This window comes from Hippopotamus amphibius, chromosome 5 (genome assembly GCF_030028045.1).
Source record: "Hippopotamus amphibius kiboko isolate mHipAmp2 chromosome 5, mHipAmp2.hap2, whole genome shotgun sequence".
Lineage (NCBI taxonomy): Eukaryota > Metazoa > Chordata > Mammalia > Artiodactyla > Hippopotamidae > Hippopotamus > Hippopotamus amphibius.
This window is the reverse complement of record NC_080190.1, coordinates 55231251-55257788: the sequence shown is the minus strand read 5'-3', so window position 1 is coordinate 55257788 and position 26538 is coordinate 55231251. Positions and strand designations below refer to the sequence as shown.

The 26538-nt window shown below is 37.2% G+C and overlaps 1 protein-coding gene across 3 annotated transcripts in view; it reads left to right on the top strand.

Moving 5' to 3' along the window:
- NRG3 (neuregulin 3) overlaps window positions 1-26538 on the top strand; it is a 1075402-nt gene that overhangs the window by 923531 nt on the left and 125333 nt on the right. For 2 of the 3 annotated variants that reach the window (XM_057735391.1, XM_057735388.1), the window contains exon 4: window positions 15208-15234. In XM_057735391.1, coding sequence (XP_057591374.1) covers window positions 15208-15234 — 27 coding nt within the window. The remainder of the gene's footprint in view (window positions 1-15207; window positions 15235-26538) is intronic. The other variant, XM_057735392.1, reaches the window with a different exon arrangement.

The following is a 26538-nucleotide window of genomic DNA, read 5'->3' as shown; positions in this document are numbered from 1 at the left end:
GAGAAAAAAGAGATAGCAGGCAAACTTGGCACAAGATTCGAAAGAAGAGAAACTTGAAGCATCCCTGAAAGAGAAGATAATCCAGCCCACAATGCTAAGAAAATATTCAATTTCAGCGTTCTGAAATTTGGGGAATTATAGCAGTAAATGATGCTGCTGCCTTTCAAAGATGTATTAAAAACTTTTGTATGGAACAAACAGCTCACTTTGAGGGATTTCTGAGTGGTGATTATTCTTCAATATCAAGTAGAATTGGAAGAGGAAGGCTGTTTAATATTAATTCATGAAGTACTGCTAAAAATTCAATGGTAGAAGATTCTCTACTTGAAAAAGTAGACCAACCAGCAGCAATTAAAGAATAATACCAAGGTGATATATGTGTGTGTATGTGTATATATACACATATACATATATATGTATACACATATTTACACAATATAAAGATGATAAAACAATAAATATAAGAATTGCATATAATATGGCATAACAGCTTATACTTAGTTTCTAGAAAAAATATATCTCTTCATAAGCAACCATGAATCTAAAATTATGATTAAGTGAATTCTGCAGTGGTTTGCTTTTTGGTTTATGGTTCAAATACAACCAATAGATCTTAACAAATGCATGCCTACTATGTATGAGAGATTGTGCTTTTGCTTTTAGCAATTATATTGTGTTCAGCTGCAAGTAACAGAACACTCAATGATTTCAGTAAACTAAGGGTTTTATTTGTCTGAAGTAATGAGAAGTGCAGAGGTATAGGGAGTCTGGGGCTAGTACAGCACTACAAAGCGTCCTCAGAGTTTTAGATCTTCACCTTTCATTAGAAGTGAAAGGAAGTAAGGGATTGAGTTGTGCTGCTATCTGGAGGAAGAACATTAAGGGCAGAAGGAACAGCCAGTCTGTAGCTCCTGGGGAAAAGAGTGCTTTGAGGTTAGAATAGCTTCCATGAGGTCAGGTGGTTCAATTGGAATAAGGGAAAGAGTTGTATAGTCAAAGATTTAATGGAGGAGCAGATTGTATAGGTTCATTTTTTATTTTGATGATAACTTTGGTTTCTATTCTAAGTGACATAGAAAGCTACGGGAGGGATTTTTGAGCAAAAGAATAATGTGATCTGACTTAAAATTTAAAAGGATCTCTCCGGCTGCTGTGTGGGAAGAGACTGTAGGCGGAGGCAAAGTTGAAAGCAGAGAAATCAGGCAGAAACTACTGTGGTAAAACCTTCCAGGTGAGAGATGCAGCTGGTTTGTGCCAAAAAGATGGTGAAGGACAAGATGAGATAGGCAAGTGAAGGGTCAGGTGAAGCATCACAAATACAAAGGAAAGCTTGATAGAGAAATGGAGACCAGATCCATGGGGGATGCTACAGGAAATTTCCATTTAAGAGAAGCAGTAAAGGAGAGGGAATTGAATGTTAGTACTGGAAGGAATAGCTGAAGTTGGTGTCCAGGAGAATTTGGCTTGCTGCAGTCATGAAGCCATCCAGAGCAATGGGGTCATCAACCATCACACAATTTATTCCTCCTACTAATATCTTTGAGTGACATTTCTGGAACCTAGTGAGCTGTGGTCACAATTTAGTCCCTGCGATGAGCAAACAAATTTCATTTTCCTTAGAGAGGCTCAATTTGAACAAAGGGGAAAATGTCATTATTTAAATATCTGATGGCTTTGAACACTTTATCTAGGATTTACATCCATCTATTAACATAAAGAAAAGGAAAATTCCTTAAAACAAAAATTCAAGCTGATTTGACATTGACAAAGTAAAAATGTTTGCGTTGATAATAGCAAATGCCCATAGCAAGAAAGATTCAACAGTGAATGCTTAAACAGCTTAAAGTTCCACAAAATTTGTTGAAAATTTCTTTACACCTAGCTGTTCGCATTTTGTTTAGTTACCATGCAAATTACCTTTTGCAGGAGCAAGAAATGCCCATTTAAAACAGAGAAAAATTTGAATAAACTAAAACTTAGGGATAACATGACCATATTGAGTCCAGTGTAGTTGTATCTAACATTGCAATATGATAAGATAATCAGCCTTCTTGATTTTGTAGCAGTAACAAATCTCAGTTTAAAAAATGTGGAGTAGATGTGTATACAAAACCCTTCTGTCCTGGGTTCGAAGAGTAAGTACCAGAAACCTGAGTTTGAATCCCAGCACTGTAAGCCGCAAGTGGAAGGATCTAGTTAACCTCTATGTGCCTCAGTCTCATCTTCAACATGGGAATAAAAGTAGCAACTACTTCATAAAACTGCTATAGGTTTTAAGTGAATGAAGACATGTAAAGTGTATAGAATAAGCCCTGAGAAATTTAAGCTATATTATTATCTTATTTAGATTTTCTTACTTTCTATTTCAAGTTCCATTTCATTGGGTTAGAGAAAAGTGTAATCTTAGTTCATCCTTGACTCCTGTTCCCTGAGGATAGTGTCACAGTTCTGGAAAGAGGTGTGGTTTATCCAGTACCCAGGCACTGGTGAAGCTGCAAGAGGTGGTAGGTGGGTGAATCCTCTGTGCCCTTTATCCATGCTAGTATCTGCCAAGATGTCCTCATTACTGTCATGTTTTTAGTCCACAGAGGCCATTGCTGCAGACTGCAGTCTTCCCAGCCTCCTAGCTCATATATGTCAGGCTCTCCTTGACTGTGCCTGTCAGGTGCATGGGGAACAAATTGGCCTGCCTGGCTGCTTTCCACTCTGGCTTACCTGAGGGTCATCTCTCCGGATCCTCTAACATCCCATCCTTCAGTGTAAAGCTGAGCTTGTGAGAACAGTGGGCATGAGGTACTCGCTATCAAGCTCAAGGCAGCCCTGTTTGGGAAGCTGTTTCCCTTCCTCTAGCTGGAGCAGTGGGATGGTGAGAAGTTCACGATTTGGCAGCAGCAGTGAGTGTGTTTTTTTCTGAAGGTCACCTCCCAGGCCTTTTGGCTTTCCTCCATTTCTTCCCTTCACCTAGAAACTCTTTAACATATTAATCTGCAGGGGGAGCCTAGTTCTTTGTCTGTACTATCAAATCTTGTATTTTATATTTCAGTTCCTTCTGAGCCAAGGATTTTGCAACTCAAAATCTTTTTTTTTAATTGCTAAGACCTTCCTCCTCCAAAACAATGGAAGAAAGGATACAGGATAGAAGGAACTATCAGAAACAGAGATCTAATTGAGTAAAACTTCAGAAATCCATGCAGCTGTTTAGTTTTTCATTTTGAGTAAATGCTCTCTCTGTGCCAGGAGCTGTCCTGGAATCTATAAGATAAAGACACACTAAGCATGGCTTTTTAAAAAAAATTAAGTTGCTTTTAGTTATTTGGGGCAGGATGAGCAACAAACCAAAGAACTGCGATAGTCAGAGTGCACACGAATATAAAAGATTCCACGAAAGACTATTTCTATTGGAGACATTATGTGGGAAAAGATATGCATTCCAGAACTGGTTGTGTTTGAAGTGTCATTATGAATGAAGTTCATCAGAATGCACATGAGCAAGGTGAGGCTTTGGAATTGAAGAGGGAATGTGGAGGTAGGGCTGGAGAAACAGGCTGGGGCTGGATCATTAATGCTTGACTTGCATAGCATGCTAAGCAAAGTGGAAGGTTTTCTATAGGGACAGCAGCATGATTAAATGAAATGAGGTACTTCCCATCTTGAGCAAATTAGTCCACCTCTCTGAATCTCGGTTTCCTCATCTGTAAAATATTATCCCTAGAAAGGATGCTGTGAGGATGAATCAGCAGGATGTCACATAGACTCACAAGTATATCATTTGTAGATGGTAGTTTCCAGGAATAACATTGTAGACTCTATTCATTTACCTTGCTAATGTCTAAGTGATGTAAAACTAGAACTTTCTAAAGTTATCTGTACTTAGCTTTTGACATCCACATGGCATTTTGAAAAGTTTATCTCACTAATAGGATGCCCGGCAGAGTGATTATTTTTACCCAAATATCTAGAAAACACATAGAGTTATTGAGACTATAGAAGAGGGTAGTGGGAGGATGAGGGTGAGGACTTCAAAGTACCTGGATTCCACTGGGTTCCCAGCTAATTATAGGCAAAATGAGATAATAGTTTCTTCCATTATTTTAATAAAGACACTTTCCCTGGTTTTTCTATACTATGAAGAATAATCCAGTTACTCTGGGGGAAGCCATTATTGGGAGAAGGCTCTACCAGTTTAATTTCCATTTCTTTATTTCTATTAAATAAAGGAAGCTTATATTAGTCCTATGTTATTGACTACTTAATAGATTTAGGAAGCAGGTAGCAAAAGAAGAATTGTTCTTTGCATTTAAATGAAGCAAATAACAACCTCAGCTGATTATGCATTTAGGGGAAAAATAGTTTCATCCTATTGCTACATTTTAAGTCTGCAAAAGTAATAAATTAATTCATTAGTGAGCCTGAGTGTGTCGTCTGTTGTGCTCATTATCGAGTATTCCCAGGTGTTCTGGGGTTTATAAGCCTAAATTGATGTGACTTTTAAACTTGGTAATAGAAATATCCAGCATAAGGATCATAAGCTATGAAGCTATTCCATACCAGTGCTTTTTACAAAAAAATTACAACATTAAATATTAAGATGTTCCCAATATTGGAATGTGTTAACTTGTCAGAATGAAGCAAAGAAACAATAATAATAGAAACCACAGATTTGCCACATTTTCTTCCCAGATGCCTGGTTTTATGTATCATTTTAAAAGCACAATGCCAGATATGAGGCACCATGAGTATGTGCATTTAAACAAATAAATCGATTGATTTATTCAGATACTTATTATCCACCTATTTGTGGATTCGGTCAACAAAAGTGTTTTCAGCATTTACTACCTGATAGACAGGGCACATAGTCTGGAAGGAGGTGAGACTGCCAGACAAATGACCGCAAGATAGAATTGAAAGAGCAAAGTGTTACTAGGAAGGACACCTCTTGGGGAATTGTTTGAGCTGAGTCTGAAAGGAGCAAGAGAAAGCAGTTCTTCCAAATATTAGAAGCTCTAAAAAGCATGTTGTGTGGAAGTGCTTTCTTTCATTCCGTGAATGGAGCTGAGTGTGTGTGGAACAGAAGCAGGGGCTGAGCATGGGAGTAAACAGGGCTGCCATGGATGGCTGTGGATGAAAGCCTTGTCGAGGCTTTTCTCTGCAGCCTTAGTGGCTACCAGTGCTTCCCTTTTCTCCCAAAAGATAGTAAAATAAGAACTTCTTATATAAGTGGTCACTTGCATGAACACCTCAGTTCATTGAGGTGGTACAATAGGAAAAGAAAAGACTTTACCTCTTTTTGTTTTGTTTTGTTTTGTTGCCTGCGGGTGGTTCACAGTTCAGTGAGGAATAAACTGTGTAACTGCAAATGTAGTGTCTGTGTCTGTGTGTTTTAATGGAAGCCTATTGGAAATGTCCAGAAAATCTGAAAGACTAAGGTAGAAAATATAGAGAAAGCATTATAGTTTATAAACATGATTTACTTTAAAAAAATCTCACAACAGTATACCTTCATTGAGAAAGAAAATTGGTAGGCTTATGAAATATTCAATAAACATTTACTTGCCATCTGCTATTTGAAAGGCAGAAGAGGGAGTGAAGAAGGGGCAGGCAGAAGATCCTAGTTTACCTAATTAGTTATGATATAGGTACATCTCTACTAGTTACAATTCAGTGCACAATAATCCTACTCCTAACTACAGATCCCATTATCATTCACAGAAAAACAGAGCAGGTAGTTATTTCAGGCTTTCGGAGATGGCTTCAGGAGGAAGTGGTCCTTGAAAGATAGAACGAGTTTGTAGGCTGAAGACCTGAGAGTCCATCAGGAAAGATATTCACGGCTAGTGTAATGGCTGGACTAAAAACATGAGATGTGTGGGTATGAGCCTATTTGAGGAAGTGCTGGTAGAACAGAATGTTTAGAAAGTTAGGAGAAATGGGTGACTTCTTTCTCATATTTTAAGTGATTTCCTACAGAAAAACTTTAAATAACCAGCTACCTTCTGCATTGAAGAACTATTTGTAACACAATATATTTTTCCATACGGATGAATACCTTTACATAAAATACAGCAAACAAAGCCAGAGGCAATGACGATGGACAAGCCTGCCATTCAGAGGCCACAACTGCCTGCCACCAAATCTGAGCACAACCTAGAGTGGTTACCAAAAGGAAAGCACAAAAGCGCCATGTCTGTCTTGTCCTGGCCCACATCATTTCTTGATGGCATCAGGCATCGCTTTAGAATAAGCTCCCAGTGATTGCCGTGTGTTCTCTAGCAGGAGGCGGTGGCCGCCCACCATGTCGCCGCGCACTGCAGGTCTAGTCGTGGCTGCGGGGCTCCCACTGCGGGTGGCCGGCGGAGGAGGGGGCAGGTCACAGACGGCTTGGCGTGGTGTGGCTGGGGCAGGCGCTCTAGCCGCTGCCCTTCCAGACCGCCAGGGATGCACGCCTCCCCCCATTTGAGCGGCATTAAGAGTACCAACAAGGAGAATGCGGATTAGTAATAAATGTTATAATTAGAAAAAAAAAAAAAAAAAGAATTTGTTCCCAGCACGCAGGCTTGTTTTGGGTTTTAGCCCTGAAAGAGTTACCCCCGCCTATCCTATAGGAAATTGCATTTTCCCAGCTGCCAACCATTTTCCTGAGTCCTAACATAAAAGTACCTCTTCTTGATTGTGACCCTAACTGGCCTCCTAGTTTAAATTATCTTTGCTATTTTCTTTCATGGACTTGCTCTTTACTTCGTCATGAATGAGGCTTTTTGCCAGCTCCATTACCTCACTGCATTTGGATGTTCCAGATAAAAACCTTGGGCAGTTGGTCCAGGACCAAGAATCTTCTACCTCATACAGATCCCTTGGCTAATCTTTCTCTTTGGTCCCTCTGTTTTTGGCAGATGCGAAGCAGAAGATATCTTTGTTGGGGTTTCCATGCTACCAAAGCTGTCATCTGTTGGGAGGTGAAAGTCAGTTGTCTTTGCTTAGAAGAGTGCATTTCAGAGCAGTGTTTCTTAAAACGTGTCCATCATTTTCTGAACTAGTATTTATCATGCAACTATTGCAATTTTGAATTTAGAAATATGATTAAAAGCGCAGTACTAAAACAATTTGTTAACAAAGGCTTTAATTAACATGTCAACTGCAAACATATAATGCTGATTGCCGTACTTCTTTCCTTTCTTTTACTTCTTTTTTGAGTAGACTTTCTACTATTTTATTATAATCCTTACATCTGCTAACCTTAATCGCTGCTGTATGTCTTCATTGATACTAAAATGGATTGAAGTTGAAACGTTAGAATCGGTAAAAGTGTACAAAACAACAATTTCAAAGATGGCTTAAATGGTTTGACATTATTAAGGAGTAAACCCTTAAATAGCATATGTAATAAGATTTTACTTACCATGAAAAGTTGAATACTTTTTCCTGATAATTGACCACCTGTTCATATGAATCCTAAATTTGAGATAATTTTCCACCCTCAGAATATAGGCATCTATAAATATGGCCTTTAGTTTTTCACAGAAGCTTCTTTTCTTCAGCTGTAAATGGGGGTCAGTAGCACTAGGTTACAGGCTAATTTTTAAAGTTATATGAAATAGTGTGTGTGGAAGTTCCCAGTGAGAAAATATGACAAGTTGAGAAAGTTGAGAAAATATGACAAGAGCTGGGGAATTTCAGGAACAAGAACCCCTAGTGCATTCATCTATACAAATTTACTATCATCAGGTATGAGGGTGAGTCAAAAATTATCTGCACTCTGGCTGTAGAATTTATATAAGTTTTAATATAACCAGAGTGTGGATAATTTTTGACTCACCCTCACGTATAACCAAAATAGCAATACTTTTTTAATGCAGAATTCTTATACATAAGGATAATTCGTATTTAATTCTTTAAGCAGTAATTGTGAACATGAAATCAGTGTTAAGTCTAACGTTCCAAGATGTTTTCACTGGAAAATTCTACAAGCTCTTTAGGCAAGATTCATCCCTGAGGAGCAGCCTAAACAAAGAGTCACTCATAAACCTCAGTTGTAACTGATTTGATGTTTGATTTTGTGGAACAGAATGTCCATCGTGAGTGTGCACTGCACAAGCATGTGATGGTCTCCATGCCTGCTTGCTTCTCCTCCTTTGATACAAATGAATATTTTTATTTAGAGGATGAGGCGGGAATGTGAAATAGAAGTGTCTCTGTTCAAGAACAATCCGTAACAGAGCTCTGGAGAAGAAAAATTAAGAGGTCATGGAAGGGAGAATGGGGCTATGTAATTTTCTGGAAGAGTGGTTTTGCTTCTCCATGATTGATGACCTGTCTGGTGTGAGGCTGACCACAGTAATAATGTCAGGACTTACTCTCAACAGTGGAAAAAGCGGTCAGTTCTGATGTGATAGAAGTAACAGGGGATTGGGATTATAGAGCTGAAATGGCCACAGAGAGTCCTCTGACATAGGCCCATGAGGCAAGGTGATTTTGTGTAAAATTGACTTTAAACTTATTTTAGGTGTACAGAGAGAAGACTAGAAAGAACTAGAATAAAAATTTAACAGGAATTACTTTAAAAATGTAGTAAGAGACGTATCATTTTCTTTTCATTAATTTTTTTTACCTTCTAAATTTTATTCATGAACATGTAGAAATTTTAAGATCAAATATATATGTGTGCTGATAAAAATAAAATTATCTGTTTAAAACGTAGCATGATTTAATGGACAGAGCGTGCAGGTTAGACTCTAACCTGCGCTCATATCCAAACTTTTGCCCTAAGTAGCTGGAAAAAGGAAAATCTGATAATATCCCTCTCCTTTTAGGACAACATGATAGAATGGAATGCAGCGCCTGGAAAGGGCCTTTCCTGTCTAGCCTGCAGGAGTGAGTTTACACTCTTGCCATCTCTCCTTCCCTCCCTGTTGTGGAGCCCAAGTCCTGAGAGATTCAGGTCTGGCTGTTCCCTACTCCTAGTTGTCACATTCTTTTAGTGACTCCAAGTGTCACTTCCCTCTGGTGAACAGTTATCTGCTCTGGGAGCCTGTGGGGAGCCCTATTCCCCCATCCTATGACCCCTTACTCTTTTTGAAAGGTATATATTTTGTGGATCCCACGGATTGCTTCTCGACTGTAGCTTCCCTCAGCAGTCACAGCCAGGTCCACCCTCAGCCCTTGCCCTCCTAATCGGAAACCTTAGAGTCTATCCCAGCCTCTCCTGGTTTACCTGTCTTGTTGTAATAGACTGGGACATACATGACAGTGCCTTGACTTGTGACATCTCATCACCTTGTCCATGATCTTATCTCAGAGCAAGCAGAGTACAAGGACCCCCTGTTGAAGCATGAGACAGTTACATCTCTTGACAGTGATTCTAGGAACTACTAGAGAATGATAAGCTCAGGTGTCAGGGGTCAGCAAATGTTCAAGACCCAGCTCACCATCTTCATAAATCCAATTTAGTCATCTTAGCTGAGATGGACTACCTCATCCTAAAGTATCACTGCTGAAAAGTCATTTGACGCGGATCTGAGGGTGAATCTACGGAGTGACAGATATCAGTTCAGCGATTAAGATAAAGCATTTATAAATGACATATTTTACAGTTGAGTGGCTAGTTTCCTCCACACTTATATGGTGCATATTTCCCAGAGCAGGTACCATCATAGATCACTAGTTCCAGAGGTTGCTTCCTGACAAGGTGGTTGAGAAATACTGCCTCCTGATCCACCACCAGGGGAGTCTTGGCACACATATGAAGGCATTTAGAGATTCCTGCAGTGGAGAAGCCTGTTGAACTTTAAGCCAGTATTCTAACTTTTTAAAACACAGAACAATATTTTCATGTACCATGATTTCCCACATCCCATGGAACATGGGCTTAAATCATTCCATTTGGAACTGCTCTACGATAGAACTGCCTTGTTCAATCACTTTTAATATAGGAGTGACACTGAAACTCACATTCATGTTGCATTGTCCCAGTGCTGCATTGCATGTGTTCCTCATCACAGGCTGGACGACAACTTGTCTCATCTCGCCCCGAGATTGCAGTCAAGTCAAGGATTGTTTTTGCTTGCTTTTCCTCATTCTGCCCAGATTGAGGGAACTGTCGGTAGCCCCTGATTGTCTGTCTGTCAACGTATAAATAAGAAGCTTTGATGGACTTCCCTGGTGGTGCAGTGGTTGGGAGTCTACCTGCCAATGTAGGAGACATGGGGTTCAATCTCTGGTCTGGGAGGATCCCACATGCCGCAGAGCAGCTAAGCCCGTGTGCCACAACTACTGAGCCTGTGCTCTAGAGCCCACGAGCCACAACTGCTGAAGCCCACGCACCTAGAGCCCGTGCTCTGCAACAAAAGAAGCCATGGCGATGAGAAGCCCGAGCACCACAATGAAGTGTAGCCCCTGCTAGTGGCAACTAGAGGAAGCCCCTGTGCAGCAACGAAGACCGAGTGCAGCTAAAAATAAATTAATAAATTGAAGGGGAAAAAAAAAAAAGCTTTGAGGGACTTCCCTGGCAGTCCAATGGTTAAGACTCCACACGGGTTCAATCCCTGGTCAGGGAACTAAAATTCCACATGCCCTGTGGCAAAAAAATGAAAAAAAAATAAAATAAAGCCTTGAATTTCCCAGAATTTTTGACTTTATAGCATATTAAGTTTGTCTCTCTGGTTACTTCCCTAGCCCTCAAATCTTAAACATGTTTCAGGCAGAGCTGCTGGCATTTGTCAAGTGTATTGACAATTTGAAGATTATTTGGTTCAGTGTCTGGCACATATTCAGACACAACTCCATACATCCCTTGCTATATGTATAAGAAAATAACTTATTAGGCCAGGCTCATTATGAAGAGATATCCCTAGGAACCAATGAAAAGATGTTAATGATTTGTCAGTTTGGTTCCTTGGAGAGAGGGAATCCCCCTCTACCTAGCTTATATTGGGCACTTCATCAGTAAACTAGGGGTGAGCAAATAAAATAAGTGGTGCTTCTGCAGTGCTTGAGGATACTTGAAAACAATTTGTTCTCTTAAGTAGATTAAAAAACTCCTCCCTGAACATCTTATTACCTGATGATTTTGTAAAAATTAGCTTTTTCTTCCGAGGAAGGGCATAAGTAAACCCTGAGAATGACTGGTGGCTGACAGTCAAGAGGCTTAGGCTCAGTTGTGTTTCCACTACTTGTCAACAATGTTGTTTGGGAAAGTTTGTTGACCGCTTGCGTGCCTCTGTTCCTCATCTGTAAAATGAGGATCGTGACAATCTTGTAAGTTTCTGTGAGGTAATACTTCAAGCAGTTCCTGGTACATAGTAAGTGCTCAGTATATCTTAGCCACTGTTGTATAACCAAAGGGTGCAACATTCTAAAAGAACCGCAATGTTTACATATAAAGTCCATCAAACTGTAAAAGAGACGGGAACTGTACATGCTAATGCGTGCCATAGGGAAGATCAAACTGTTTTTGATTGTTATGTGCCTCCTCCTTCACCCCAATATCTGCACGGTTCTTGGCATGTGGTTGGTTGAGTGAACGAGTAAATGAGTGAGTAATTGGTTCATTCTCATCACATTCCTCTTGATGTTTTTGTGCAGGCCTGAATATCCCCAGGAAAGCTCTTTGCTTTAAGAAATAGCCAAGTGAAGGGTTATGAGAAATGTTGTGTCATGTTCTGTGTGTGACTCAGTTGACAAAATGAATTGCTTTTCTGTCGTGTTTTTCATGGATTTTCATCAATCCCTTTGTTAACAAAGCCTATCAGTATCTTTAAACCTGCAATAATGATCAGTGTTTAGCATTTTAATAAAAGAATGGAAATGTGTGTATGTGTGTAGTGAGAGAGGGAAATTTTAAATAAGATCTAACTTTTTATTTGTATGTTTCAGTAGTGTCAGTCTTCATGAATGTTATTGTAAAAAGTAAATAATTTCCCTATAAAATCTAAGAATATACTGCCACCTTGCTTGACAGTTTTCTGAGAATTACAGCTCTAATAATTAGATGTAACTTTTCTGCTATGTTGAGTAGACAGATTTCCTTTCTCTTAAGACATCTACTTATACCATTTAGTGTTTGAATAATTTTAAAATTCTAATTTCTGTTTCTTTTGCTGGTTATGAATTCATTCTGGTTTAAAGTATTTAAATTGCCCTTAAATTTATCAAACATATCACTCATTTCTTTTTTTTTTTTTTAATCTGCACTCTGGCTGTAGAATTTAACTTTTAGAAAAGACAAATACATCATTTTTCAACATAATCTCCTTGTTTTTCAATACACTTTGTCCATCTGTCAACAAGCTTCCGTATTCACTCAGCAAAAGATGTTTTAGGCTGAACTGCGAGCCATGAATGCACCACTCTCCTCACTTCTTCATCAAAAGTGAATCCTCATCCTCACAGGGCTGCTTTCAGGGGACCAAACAGGTAAAAGTCTGATGGAGCAAGATCAGGACATGCCACTCATTTCTTAGTGCAATTTCCAGACTCACAAAGCCTGATTCCCCGTATCCCCTGTCTCATATAGAGATGGACCCGCCAAGGTTGTGGGAAGAATGAAGAGTGACTGTTGGTTATACTTGCCAGCAAAACAGATTACAGCCAGCCGTTTCTGAGTCATCTCAGCTCTACTAGAAAGTTCTTTTTCTTTTTTCTTAATTGAAGTATAGTTGATTTACTACAATATTGTATTAGTTTCTGGCATACAGCAGTGATTCAGTTATAGATATAAATACATATTCTTTTTCATATTCTTTTCCATTATGGTTTATTCCAGGACATTGAATATAGTTCCCTGTTATACAGCAGGGCCCTGTTGTTTATCTATTTTGTGTATAGTGGTTGTATCTGCTAATCCCAAACTCCTACTTTATCCCTCCCCAACCCCCTTTCCTCTTTGGTAACAGCAAGTTTGTTTTCTGTGTGTGTGAGTCTGTTTTTGTTTCATAAATAAGTTCATTTGTGTCATATTTCAGATTCCACATGTAAGTGATATTATATGGTATTTGTCTTTCTCTTTCTGACTTACTTCACTTAGCATGATAACCTCTAGGTTCATTCATGATGCTGCAAGTGGCATTATTCTTTTTTATGGCTGAGTAGTATTCCACTGCACCACATCAATTTTATTTTATTTATTTTAAATTTATTGGAGTAAAGTTGATTTACAATGTTGTGTTCATGTCAGGTGTACAGCAAAGTGATTCAGTTATACATATACATGTATTCATTCTTTTTCTGATTCTTATATAGGTTATCACAGAATATTGAGTAGAGCTCCCTGTCGTATACAGTAGATCCTTGCTAGTTATCTATCTTATATGTTCTACTAGAAAGTTCTTGTTCAACCAGGCTAGGGCTAATGGCTGTTCTGGCTGTAGGTAGAAGGTTTTTTTATTCCAAATCTTTTTTCTTACTTTTAGTCTCTTGATAGGTAATCTCACCCAAATCCCTGCTTTAAATTTCCACAGCTCTAGTCTCTTTCTAGTGTCCTAAGTGCACACAATCATGAAGATTTTATTCACACAAGAACCCAAACGTGGTCTAGCCAACTTTTCTACAATCTCCGTTCACAAAGCACATTCTTTTCCTCCCAGAAGCAAGCTTATGGGTCCTTGGCCACTCTATCCAATGGACATTTTCTGGTTATCCTTTATAGCACTATCACAAAGAATTTTTGGAGTTTTTCTCTGTGGGCGCCCACTGATTTCTGAATTACTTGCGGAAAAAAATCCTGTCTTTTTATGAAAGTGTACTAGATACCTATCATAGTATATATTAAGCAGGTAAAAAATGCCATGGAAAGGAAGAAGTGTATCTACTTTTAAAAAACATCATTACCATAGTTCTTTATATGAGATATTTCTCAATTAAAATAGGTCTTAATCACTTAAAAATGAACTATTTATAGGCAGATTCATAGATACGTAAAATAGATTAGAAGTTACCAGGAGTGGAGCAGGAAGGGGAAAATGGGAAATTATTGCTTAGTGGGTAGTTTCTCTTTGGAGTGATGGAAAGGTTTTGGAAATATATTGGTCATGGTTACACAACATTTTGAATGTAATTAATACCACGAAATTATACACTTAAAATTTGTCAAAATTACAAGGTTTATGTCATGTATATTTTACTACAATAGAATTTACAAATGAGTTATTTACAAATAAGAAAGGCATTGAAATATTCAAGATAACTAAATGCATATTTTTTAAAAAGAAAATCTTTCCTAAATAGAGAAATCATAAGAGGGAGCGCAGAAATTAGTCTTAGAAACAAACATAATCATAGCAATACCTTTTTTGTCATTTATTTTCATTTCAGAAACATATTACTACAACAGAAATCATCATTAAATAATGCAAAGAATTTAAAAAGTGAATAAGTGAATAACTGAATGATTAAAAGAAAGCGCCATTTAAATAAAAGAATCTCCAAAGTTGAATGTCTGGACATAGCAAGGCCCAGTTCATCCTTCTGTTGATCACAGACATTAGATGGTCACAATCGTGTGCTGTCCACCAAAGCAAAGAACAGACATGGGCACATCTAGCATTCGTTTTTTGATAGGAAGTGCTGTCAAGTTTAATGTCCTAGGACTAAAGGGTCAGATAAACAGGATTTGTGCCCTGGATCTTCTTCATGTAAAATGTTTAGTTGCAATAAAGCAGCTTCCTCATCTAACAAATAAAGGGGAAAAGATCCAACACCATTTCTTCTTTGTGAAGGTGAAGAGTGCTTGGCTAAGGCCTGTCATGCAGAAGTCCTTTACCTACATATTACTAACATAGAGGTTCAAATAAGTTTAATGTTAAACAAGTAGTTATTCTACATAAAATGTCATGAGTTCTGAAAATAACTTTAGTTCCAGATACACTTTGTGTGAAGTTTTTTTTTTTTTCTTTCTTCTTTCCTTCCCCTCTCCCTCCCTGCCTCCTTCCTTTTTTTCTTTCTTTCCTTTTCTATTGGCCAAATTTATACTTAACATACTTGGCAATGTTATTCCACCTAAATTCCAGACTGTTGGGAAACATCATTCAGTGTCCAAAGCACCCCTAATTGTGGGAAAACTGTAAATTATCTTTCTCAAGCAAGCATGGTGTTACAATTGAGACACAGTCCTTGCCTTGAAAGGCCAATCTTATAAACATTGATTTCTGTATGGAATTTTTTCTAACCTTTTTCTCTTTTTCTGTTTTCCTTCCTTATGTGCTGACTTCGGTGTAGCAGACCACTTGGGGATTGAATTCATGGGTAAGACTAAACAATTTTCTCCTTAAATATCTGGAAAAAAGCTGTTTGATAATGTATATAGTGTTCTCCTTCCCTATCTGATTATAGTTGAAATGTCTCACTATTAGATGCTATTAGTAGTCAAAATTATTTTTGTTGATTTTTCACTAAGTAATGGCTCAAAATGAAAGACGTAACTACTTATTGGGAAGGCAATTTAATCTTAAGTGCGGCTCTGGAAACTTACAGAAGTTGCATTTGGCCCCTGGCTTTGATTGTTTGCTCTAATTCTCGATTTTCTTATCTGTAAATAGGGATAATGATAGTTCCAATTTTATTGCACATAAAAGTTGCTTAGCACAATGTCTGCAAGATGGCAAAAACTCAACAAATGATAGAAAATAATGGTGATGGTTTAAAAGTATCAGTTTGGGGGGTTTTTTTATGCTCTTTTTTTTTCCCCCTTTTGCATGATACCTACTTTGGATACGTTTTGGTTAACCTTAACTTTGGAGTATGGGCTCTATAAATGTTTTCATTTACAAAGTCAAAATATTTATTTTGGAAGTATTTGTAGTGAATGGTGTGTGTTTAAAAGGATTAGAATACTTTCCACAGTAATTATTTTCTGTACTCATAGATAATTATGTTAAGAATTGGACATACTTTTCTGAGTCTATAAGTAAAACAAACAAACAAAAAAAGAATTCCATAGGATTGATAGGCATCATGGTACTAAAATGGAAAGATACTCAGGAGTTAAAGTTATTGAAACTGAGGACCCAGACCCAATTTTAAATCCAAATTCATAGTTTCTCCTTGATTGGCTTTTGTTGAACTTTAGGTTTTTCTCTTATATGATATAGATACGAATACTAGCTTTATAAGTGCATATGTTTATTGTGATAAATACTTACAAATTTGCTTGTTTTCATTTATCCATTCATCCATTAATTCAGCAAACATATATCAATTGCTCACTCTAAGCAAAGAAAAAATACAAATGCTACAGATAAAATACTGAGTAAAAATGGACCATAAAAACTGGTTTGATTGAGCCTACAGTCTAGGAAGATTTCAGATGATAATTAGATAACAAAACTGCTAAATGCAAAATTGAAAGTTTCTTAAGACTTATTCAAGGCAAGATAATATTAGCTTGGACTTGTGTGATAATGGAAGATGTGGGAAAAAAATGATAGGTATTGGGGACGGGATAGCAACCAGCATTTGAGAGGAAATGATGTTGAAGTTTAGAAAAGGGAGATTTTCAGGGATGACTGTGGGCTTTATAGTTTGCATATTCAGATAAAATGTGGGTCCATTTTCTGAAAAAGAAGACTAGAGGAAGAACAAATTTATGGAAGATGTCTACTAGATTAGGCTTGGAAATTTTTTTTTATATGGAAGTATTTTTAACTTACAAAGATAATATAAAAACCAGAAATTATAAACAATACAATAGCTATCTCTGTTCTAAGACCACGTGAGAAAAAATTTCCCTAGGCTTGGAAATTTTGAGTTCTGGGTGCCTTTGATATATCTGAAAGAAGATGTCAAGTTGGTAGTTATATTTCTGGAAGTTTTGAGGGTAGAGATTAGTGATTACATATTTATATTAAAGTTGATCTTCCTGTTGTGTGATATTACTCATTAGTGCTCTATTATCTAGGTTTTAGATCATAGAAAAAGCAGGCAGCTGAAATCCTGTAAATTTGGGGTTTTGGTAGATAGATGTGATGAAAACTCATAAGGGCAATGAAATTCACGGTAATGTTGAAACGAAGCATTGTGGAATGTAAGATAGATGCATAATGAAAGGGAATGGCTAATCTTCTCATAGAACAGCTCATAAATTGGTTGCTGTCACTGATAGGTCTGTGCTTTCTGCTAGTGTCATCCTTGCAGTTTGAGTAATAGAATAATGGAATAACTTAGATAATCAAAATAACACAGTTCAAGAGTTTTTAACTTTCAGCCCAGACACTGGGAAGCTTGTTACAGATGTAAATTCCTGTTTTCAGCTTTAGATATCTGATTAGGTAGTTCTGGGATGGACCCCAGAATCTGAGGGTTTTGTTTTTGATTTGTTTTTTTTTTTTCCTTTTTTAAAATACATCTTTATTGGAATATAATTGCTTTACAATGTTGTGCTAGTTTCTGCTGTACAACAAAGTGACTCAGCTGTATGTATACATATATCCCCATATCTCCTCCCTCTGGAGCCTCCCTCCCACCCTCCCTATCCTACCCCTCTACGTCAAGTCACATAGGACTGAGCTTATCTCCCTGTGTATGCAGCAATTTCCCACTAGCAATTTTACCTTTGGTAGTATATATATGTCAGTGCTACTTTCTCACTACATCCCAGTTTCCCCTTCTCTCCCTGTATCCTCTGGTCTGTTCTCTACATCTGTATCTTTATTCCTGTTCTGCCACTCTGTTCATCAGTACCATTTTTCCAGAGTCCATATATATGCATTAGCATACAGTGTTTGTTTTTCTCTTTCTGACTTACTTCACTTTGTATGACAGTCTCTAGGTCCATCCACCTCACTACAAATGTCCCAATTTCATTCCTTTTTATGGCTGAGCAATATTCCATTGTATATATGTACCACATCTTCTTTATCCATTCATCTGTTGATGGACATCTAGGTTGCTTCCATGTTCTGGCTATTGTAAATAGTGCTGCAATGAACATTGGAGTGCATGTGTCTTTTTGAATTATGGCGTTCTCTGGGTATATGCCCAGCAGTAGGATTGCTGGGTCATATGGTAACTCTAATTTTAGTTTCGCAAGGAACCTCCATACTGTTCTCCATAGTGGCTGTATCAATTTACATTCCCACCAACAGTGCAGGAGTGTTCCCTTTTCTCCACACCCTCTCCAGCATTTATTGTTCCTAGAATTTTTTGATGACGACCATTCTGACTGGTGTGAGGTGATACCTCACTGTGGCTTTGACTTGCATTTCTCTAATGATTAGTGATGTTGAACATCTTTTCGTGTGCCTCTTGGCCATCTGTATGTCTTCTTTGGAGAAATGTCTATTTAGGTCTTCTGCCCATTTTTGGATTGGATTGTTTGGGTTTTTTGATATTGAGCTGCATGAGCTGCTTGTATATTTTGGAGATTAATCCTTGCTCAGTTGCTTCATTTGCAAATATTTTCTCCCATTCCGAGGGTTATCTTTTCATCTTATTTATGGTCTCCTTTGCTGTGCAAAAACTTTTAATTTTCATTAAGTCCCATTTGTTTATTTTTGTTTTTGTTTCCATTACTCTAGGAGGTGGGTCAAAAAGGATCTTGCTGTCATTTATGTCATAGAGAGTTCTGCTTATGGTTTCTTTCAAGAGTTTTATAATGTCCGGCCTCACATTTAGGTCTTTTATCCATTTTGAGTTTGTTTTTGTGTATGGTGTTAGGAAGTGTTCTAATTTCATTGTTTTACATGTAGCTGTCCAGTTTTCCCAGCACCACTTATTGAACAGGCTGTCTTTTGTCCATTGTATATTCTTGCCTCCTTTGTCAAAGATAAGGTGACCATATGTGCATGGATTTTTCTCTGGGCTTTCTATCCTGTTCCATTGATCTATATTTCTGTTTTTTGTGCCATACTGTCTTGATTACTGTAGCTTTGTAGTGTTGTCTGAAGTCAGGGAGCCTGATTCCTCCAGCTCCAGTTTTCTTTTTCAAGATTGCTTTGGCTATTCAGGGTCTTTTGTGTTTCCATATAAATTGTGTTATTTTTGTTCTATTTCTGTGAAAAAATGCCATTGGTAATTTGATAGGGATTGCATTGATGCTGTAGATTGCTTTGGGTAGTATAGTCATTTTCACAATGTTGATTCTTCCAATCCAAGAACATGGTATGTCTTTCCATCTGTTTAAATCATCTTTGATTTCTTTCATCAGTGTCTTATAGTTTTCTGCATACAGGTCTTTTGTGTTCTTAGTTAGGTTTATTCCTAGGTATTTTATTCTTTTTTTTGTAGTGGTAAATGCGAGTGTTTCCTTAATTTCTCTTTCTGATTTTTCAATGTTAATGTATAGGACTACAAAAGATTTCTGTGCATTAATTTTGTATCCTGCTACTTTACCAATATCTTTGATTAGCTCTAGTAGTTTTCTGGTTGCATCTTTAGGATTTTATATATATAGTATCATGTCATCTGCAAGCAGTGACAGTTTTACTTCCTCTTTTCCAATTTGCATTCTTTTTATTTCTTTTTCTTCTCTGATTGCCATGGCTAGGACTTCCAAAACTATGTTGAATAATAGTGATGAGAGTGGACATCCTTGTCCTGTTCCTGATCTTAGAGGGAATGCTTTCAGTTTTTCACCATTGAGAATGATGTTGGTTGTGGGTTTGTCATATATGGCCTTTATTATGTTGAGGTAGATTCCCTCTATGCCCACTTTCTGGAGAGTTTTTATCATAAATGGGTGTTGAATTTTGTCAAAAGCTTTTTCTGCATCTATTGAGATTATCATATGGTTTTAATCCTTTAATTTATTAATATGGTGTATCACATTGATTGATTTGCATATATTGAAAAATCCTTGTGTTCCTGGGGTGAATCCCACCTGATCATGGTGTATAATCCTTTTAATGTGCTGTTGGATTCTGTTTGCTGGTATTTTGTTGAGGATTTTTTTAATCTATGTTCATCAGTGATATTTGCCTGTAATTTTCTTTTTTTGTGACATCTTTGTCTGGTTTTGGTATCAGGGTGATGGTGGCCTCATAGAATGAATTTGGGAGAGATTGAGGAAGAGATTGAGGAAGATAGGTGTTAGCTCTTCTCTGCTATATTTTGGAAGAGATTGAGGAAGATAGGTGTTAACTCTTCTCTAAATGCTTGATAGAAGCCATCTGGTCCTGGATGTTTGTTTGTTGGAAGATTTTTAATCACAGTTTCAATTTCAGTGCTCATGATTGGTCTGTTCATATTTTCTATGTCTTCCTGGTTCAGTCTTGGAAGCTTGTACTTTTCTAAGAATTTATCCATTTCTTCCAGGTTATCCATTTTATTGGCATATAGTTGCTTTTAGTTGTCTCATGATCCTTTGTATTCCTGCAGTGTCAGTTGTTACTTCTCCTTTTTTCATTTCTAATTCTGTTGACTTGAGTCTTTTCCCCTTTCTCCTGATGAGTCTAGCTAATGGTTTATCAATTTTGCTTATCTTCTCAAAGAACCAGCTTTTATTTTATTGATCTTTGCTATGATTTCTTTCCTTCTACAAGCTTTGGGGTTTTTTTGTTCTTCTTTTTCTAATTGCTTTAGGTGTAAGATTAGATTGTTTATTTGAGATTTTTCCTGTTTCTTGAGGTAGGATTGTATTGCTATAAAATTCCCTCTTAGAACTGCTTTTGCTGCATCCCATAGGTTTTGGGTGGTCATGTTTTAATTGTCATTTGTCTCTAGGTATTTTTTTATTCCCTGTTTGATTTCTTCAATGATCTCTTGGTTATTTAGTAGCATGTTGTTTAGCATCCATGTGTTTGTATTTTTTTACATTTTTCCCCCTGTAATTGATATCTAGTCTCATAGCATTGTGATCAGAAAAGATGCTTGATATGATTTCAATTTTCTTAAATTTACTGAGGCTTGATTTGTGACCCAAGATGTGATCTATCCTGGAGAATGTGCCATGTGCACTTGAGAAGGTGTATTCTGTTGTTTTTGGATGAAATGTCCTATAAATATTGATTAAGTCCAGCTGGACTAATGTGTCATTTAAAGCTTTTGTTTCTTTATTTTCAGTTTGAATGATCTGTCCATTGGCGTAAGTGGGGTGTTAAAGTCTCCTAGTATTATTGTGTTACTGTCAATTTCCCCTTTTATGGCTGTGAGCATTTGCCTTATGTATTGAGGTGCTCCTATGTTGGGTGCATAAATATTTACAATTGTCATATCTTCTTCTTGGATTGATCCTTTGATCATTATGTAGTGTGTTTCCTTGTCTCTTGTAATGGTCTTTATTTTAAAGTCTATTTTGTCTGATGTGAATATTGTTACTCCAGCTTTCTTTTAATTTCCATTTGCATGGAATATCTTTTTCTGTCCCCTCACTTTCAGTCTGTATGTGTCCCTAGGTCTGAAATGGGACTCTTGTAGACAGCATATATACAGGTCTTGTTTCTGTATCCATTCAGTCAGTCTGTGTCTTTTGGTTGGAGCATTTAATCCATTCACATTTAAGGTGATTATCGATATGTATGTTTCTATTACCATTTTCTTAATTGTTTTGAGTTTGTTCTGGTAGGTCTCCATGCTCCTAGTTTTAACATTTGATCTAGGAGATCTCTGTCTATAAGATGAGAAACTTTGACATAAAGGGACAGACAGACTTGATTTAATTCTGGCTTCACCTTTTAGTAAATGTAAGGCCTAGGGCCAGAGATTTATCTCTAATCTTGGAGCTTGGCCTATTCAATCTCAGAGGGTTGTTGGGAAGATCAAAATACCTAATTGCAAAGCCTGGCACTTATTAAATGCTCAGTCAAATAAGCTATTGTGACTACTGTTCCTCCTGGGAGTAACTTCAGTGATGTGAATTTCTAACCCAAATGCCATCTGAGGTCTCTATCACTCTGATACTTCTGGAAAGGGGAAATTAGACATTAATGTTATCTTGGAGAATGGGGACCATTTTTCAGGGCATTCCAGGGAATGTCAGCTAAGTTTTCAGGGTCAGTTCTCTAAAAAAAGCAATATCTGTGAAGTCTGGAGATCCCCTTTCTGAATTTGGTTTTAAAGAGATGTCTTTATATCTTCAATCTGATTATGCAGAATGGCTGCATTCTCTTTATTAATATTTCCAACAGGATCAGACACAGGTGAAGGAAACCAAGTAAATGTTGCTTGTTCAGAGAAGCTGCCTCCTTGAAGCTCACCTTCATTCTTCTCAGGAGGATTTCATTCACTTTATTTTTTTGGATGAGTCTTGAAGCACAAGACTGTACTGTGCAAAAAAGCATATGGAATATAGATTCCTTGTATTAATAAAGCTTGCAAGCACTTATAAGAAGTGGGGGAAGGGAATTAATAACAAATTACTGAATATTATGATTTATGGGTGTAATAAGTGATTTCACACAAATTCCTTCATTTTATCTTTCAAAGTTGCCAGGAGTCTTACACAGGTGATGTAGAAAATTGCCATAATCTGAGTGGCTGGATTTTTGGTCTGCAGTACATTAATCCTATATTCATTTTAGTATCCTGTGGTGATACCATATTTGAGGAGCTACTTGGTATGTATGCAAGGAACCTGTCCATATTTGAACTAGTGCATCAGTGAGACTGCCATTAATGAAAAACAAAGGCAGAGATGTAGGGCAAAAAAGGTCTTAAAAAGCCTAGCAAGGTAACTTTTTTTCCTCATTGCACACATGAAGAAATAAGGTCGATGAAAGTTAAGGCAATATGCTCAACTGATAAATAATAAAGATGAATTATAATCCAGATCAAATGTCTCCAAAGCCCAAACTCTTCCCCTAGTCCCTCCCCACCAGAATCATAGAAAATGGTGTGTTCTCTGCAAATGTGATGATAGTCTCTTCATTTCCTCTGCTCCGGGCTGCACACCTACTGAGTTGAGGACATACATATACTCAACCAGGGCTTCAGCTATAGAATGTGCATCATGGGTAGGGTTGCCAGACTTAGCAAATAAAATGCAGGGCATCCACTTAAATTTGAAATTCAGATACACAACAAATAAGTCTTTAGTATAGACTTGTTTGATGAATTTCATGGGACGTATCTATATAAAAGCTTATTTGTTGCTTACATAAAATTGAAATCAGAGTATTTTATCTAGCAACCCTAGCTTTAGGGCTATAAGCACAGTGAGGTGTGACCCCCATCCCAACCCTTTTCTATCTCACATCTCACTCCCCACGAAGGCTGAATTAAAATTGTTATGAGGAGTGCAGAAAGATAAGCAGAATTAATGGGGGAGATAAGCAGGGGAAATTGGAGTAAGAGTGCTGTGTGAGTCTCCAGGGATAACTCTGCTTGTTACATGATGAAAATTAGGCAAAAATAATACTAAGCTGTTTCCAGATTATCTCTGGGCAGCTATAGTTGTTTCACACAGCAAATGCAACATGTAAACTCGGTTCTGAGCATCATGAGTCCTGCTGTCAGAGTAATTAATGAAGTATTTTAAAGCCAAGCTGTTATTGTGAGTCAAATAGCTTAACATTTCAAATATGGACACTTCAGAAAACAAATGGTAGCATGTTAACTTAGTTAATCAGCTTTTGAGAAAGAGAGTAGCATTTCACCTACCAAAAGATGCTGTTCAAGGCAACATTAATGAAGTGATAACAGCTGTGTCTTTATCTGTTCACCACCTATTCATTTCCTCATTATATTCAGGCTGCTAACTTCAATCATATACATGTTTTTATGAGAATATGCAGCTTTTTGTTCCTACCAGAAAAAAATAAGGTATCTATTTTCTGGAGTTGTACTATGGAATCAAAGTAGTGGTTCAGTGATTACACTTTTCTACAGCTTTGAGAAAAAGAGACGCTATGGGATTCAAGCAGTATAATGGAAATATATATACACTCTGAAGCCAGGCAGATGTGCATCACAACTTGACTTCATCTTCTGTATGCTGTGGTATATGGGCTATGTCTACCTTTCTATCCATCCATCTATCCATCCACATTTGTGTAGACTAATACCTCTCTGTCTCTCTCTCAAGTTTCATTAATATAAAGATGGATGATATAACACACCATATATGCATTTATTGACATATATCAGGCATTTAGATTATTTCCTCCCTTTCTTCATTCCCTAATGTGTTGCACTATGTTTGCTCTGTTTGTTTACTGATCTGCATGTCTGTGTCTGTGTGTGTGTTCATAAATTCTCAAAAATAGAGGATGTGCCAGCTGTTTGCTTTGGCAGTCCTCTCCAGCACTTTCCCAAAGCCTGCCCTTTTGTGGTTCCTTGGTTGCCTTCTGAGGACATTGCCAAAGAGATATAGTTGAGAGGGGCAGTAGCTACTCCAGATGTGAACCTCTTTTTCTCCTAAACCCCACGTGGAATCAAACTTTCTGCTTATCAAAGCCCAGGAAAATGGCTAATCTTTTGCATGGATAGAATAGGTGTTTGTGGTATTATTTCCAGGATCATGGAAGCCTTATTGTCTAAGGAAATTGTACCTTGCTCCCTGATCTTTTTGTCAAATTCCACCATGGCAGCCCTTTGAAGACTGGGATACCAGAGCATGCCAAGTACCAGCGCATTTTAGGCCCATCTTGACTCACCTCTCTAACCTTGTCTCCTCTACCCATGCCATTCTCAACCATTCAAAGTCACACTTACTTCCCTGAACACACCATAATCTTTCTAGTTGAACGTGTTCCTTTTAGTTGATCAGTTCTTTCTTTCTTTTTCTTTCTTTCTTTCTTTCTTTCTTTCTTTCTTTCTTTCTTTCTTTCTTTCTTTTTATTTATTTATTTATTTATTTATTTTTGGGGGGTACACCAGGTCAGTTGATCAGTTCTTTATATTGAAAGGAGACCCAGTTCCCTGTACCAGTGCCATAAAGTCATAGTTTCTTGGGACTTAATCTTCATTCTTTTACTTACTAATGTTGTGACTTTGGGCATATTAATTTCTGTAGGTCTCTGTTTTTCAGTATTATATAAAGACAGGGATAATAATAGTGCATAGTCCAACAACTGTTGGAATGGATGAAAATAGTTTCTCCAGTCAACCTATATCTGTTCTCTAAACTGTTCCTTCACCTAATATTCCATCTAATACCTCAAGACAGTTATCATGGCCTATCTCTAAGTCTTATCTACTGAATATTACTGTGAGGCTTATACCTATGAGGTTTGAACTGTGAGGCTTATACCCGAATTTTTTTCAGCAGTAAATAATACAGTACTATTTGTTCCTCAGTTGTTGAATCTTTGGATACAGGGGAACCGTGTACGTGGAGGGCCAACTATAAGCTATACTTGGATTTTCTGTAGCGTGATGGGTCAGCATCCTTAACTCCCATGTTGTTCAAGGGTCAAAAGAACTTGTTTTGATATTATTTTCAACTCTTTCTTCCCTGTGCATTTTTTTTTCTGGAAAAACTATGGTTTGTCAGAATCTCTTCAGAAATCTAAACCTATTTCCAAAGGTAATTTGAAATTTATATGAGATAAGGCATATCATAAACATAGAGTAGCTCATGTGCACTAAATGTTCCAAAATATCTTAATTTATATACTCTTTCATTCTTGGTACACGATAATTTTACTCATTCACTTTATAATATGATTTGCTTATTTTATCTCTATCCAGGGGGCATTATTTAAGCAGTTTACTATAGTGCCCCCCTCCCCACAGCCCACAGCCACTTTCCTAAATACATATGCACATTTTACATAATAGAGAGTATAGTGGGCAGTTCTGTTTTTTTTTAAGTTGTTGAGTTTTATTGATATTGTAATTTTGTTTAGATTTATTTTGCAATTTGTTTTGGCTTTATAGTTGGATAAGAGATATAAACATAATGGGTTTATGCCTAGTTTTACATAGCTATCATTAAAAATTTCCTTGAATTTTTTTTTTTAAAGGTACTGGTGTCATAAAGCTTCAGTTGTCTAATTTAGTTTTAGTTGACAAAAATATCTTTGGGTCACTTTTAGAGAACTAGTCTTTGACCAGCCTCTATTTATATAGTAGATTCGCTTTAGAAATGTAAGACTTTACATTTACTTCTATCATTTGTCATATCTGGTTTAACCCATTTTTCTCTCCAACAGGTAGAAAACACAGATTTTTTTAATGTATTGATTGTATCTTATAATAACTTGAACTCTTTCAGTCATTCTGATTTTTAGACACACACACTGACAAGTGAGAACATTATGAGACAGGTGTGGAGGTTCTTTAATGTTTATGGGTGGTTGTAAAATGAGATTACAATCTTAGAACTGCAGTTGCAAATTTCAAAATCTTTTTTTGGCTTAATGTTATGATAGAAAAATGTCTTATATTTGGTAAAGTCATCCTTCTATCCGAGAAGAATAATCTCTTACCTGTAACTTTTTATAAATTTTTCCCCCCAGGTGTGGCCATTTGTATATTTCACAAATCACTGAGTGCTCCAACAGAATTATAACAAAGGTTGCACAGGCATGATATTCTAGCAGTTGAACCATGATTATTAAAGGACTTGCCCTTGGAAAAGTTGGAGTTTTCTCTGAGGACTACAATGTGCAGGGGGAGATTGCATTATTATACTCAATATCCTAGGAGGCCAATGTTCCCGTCAAGTTACCATTA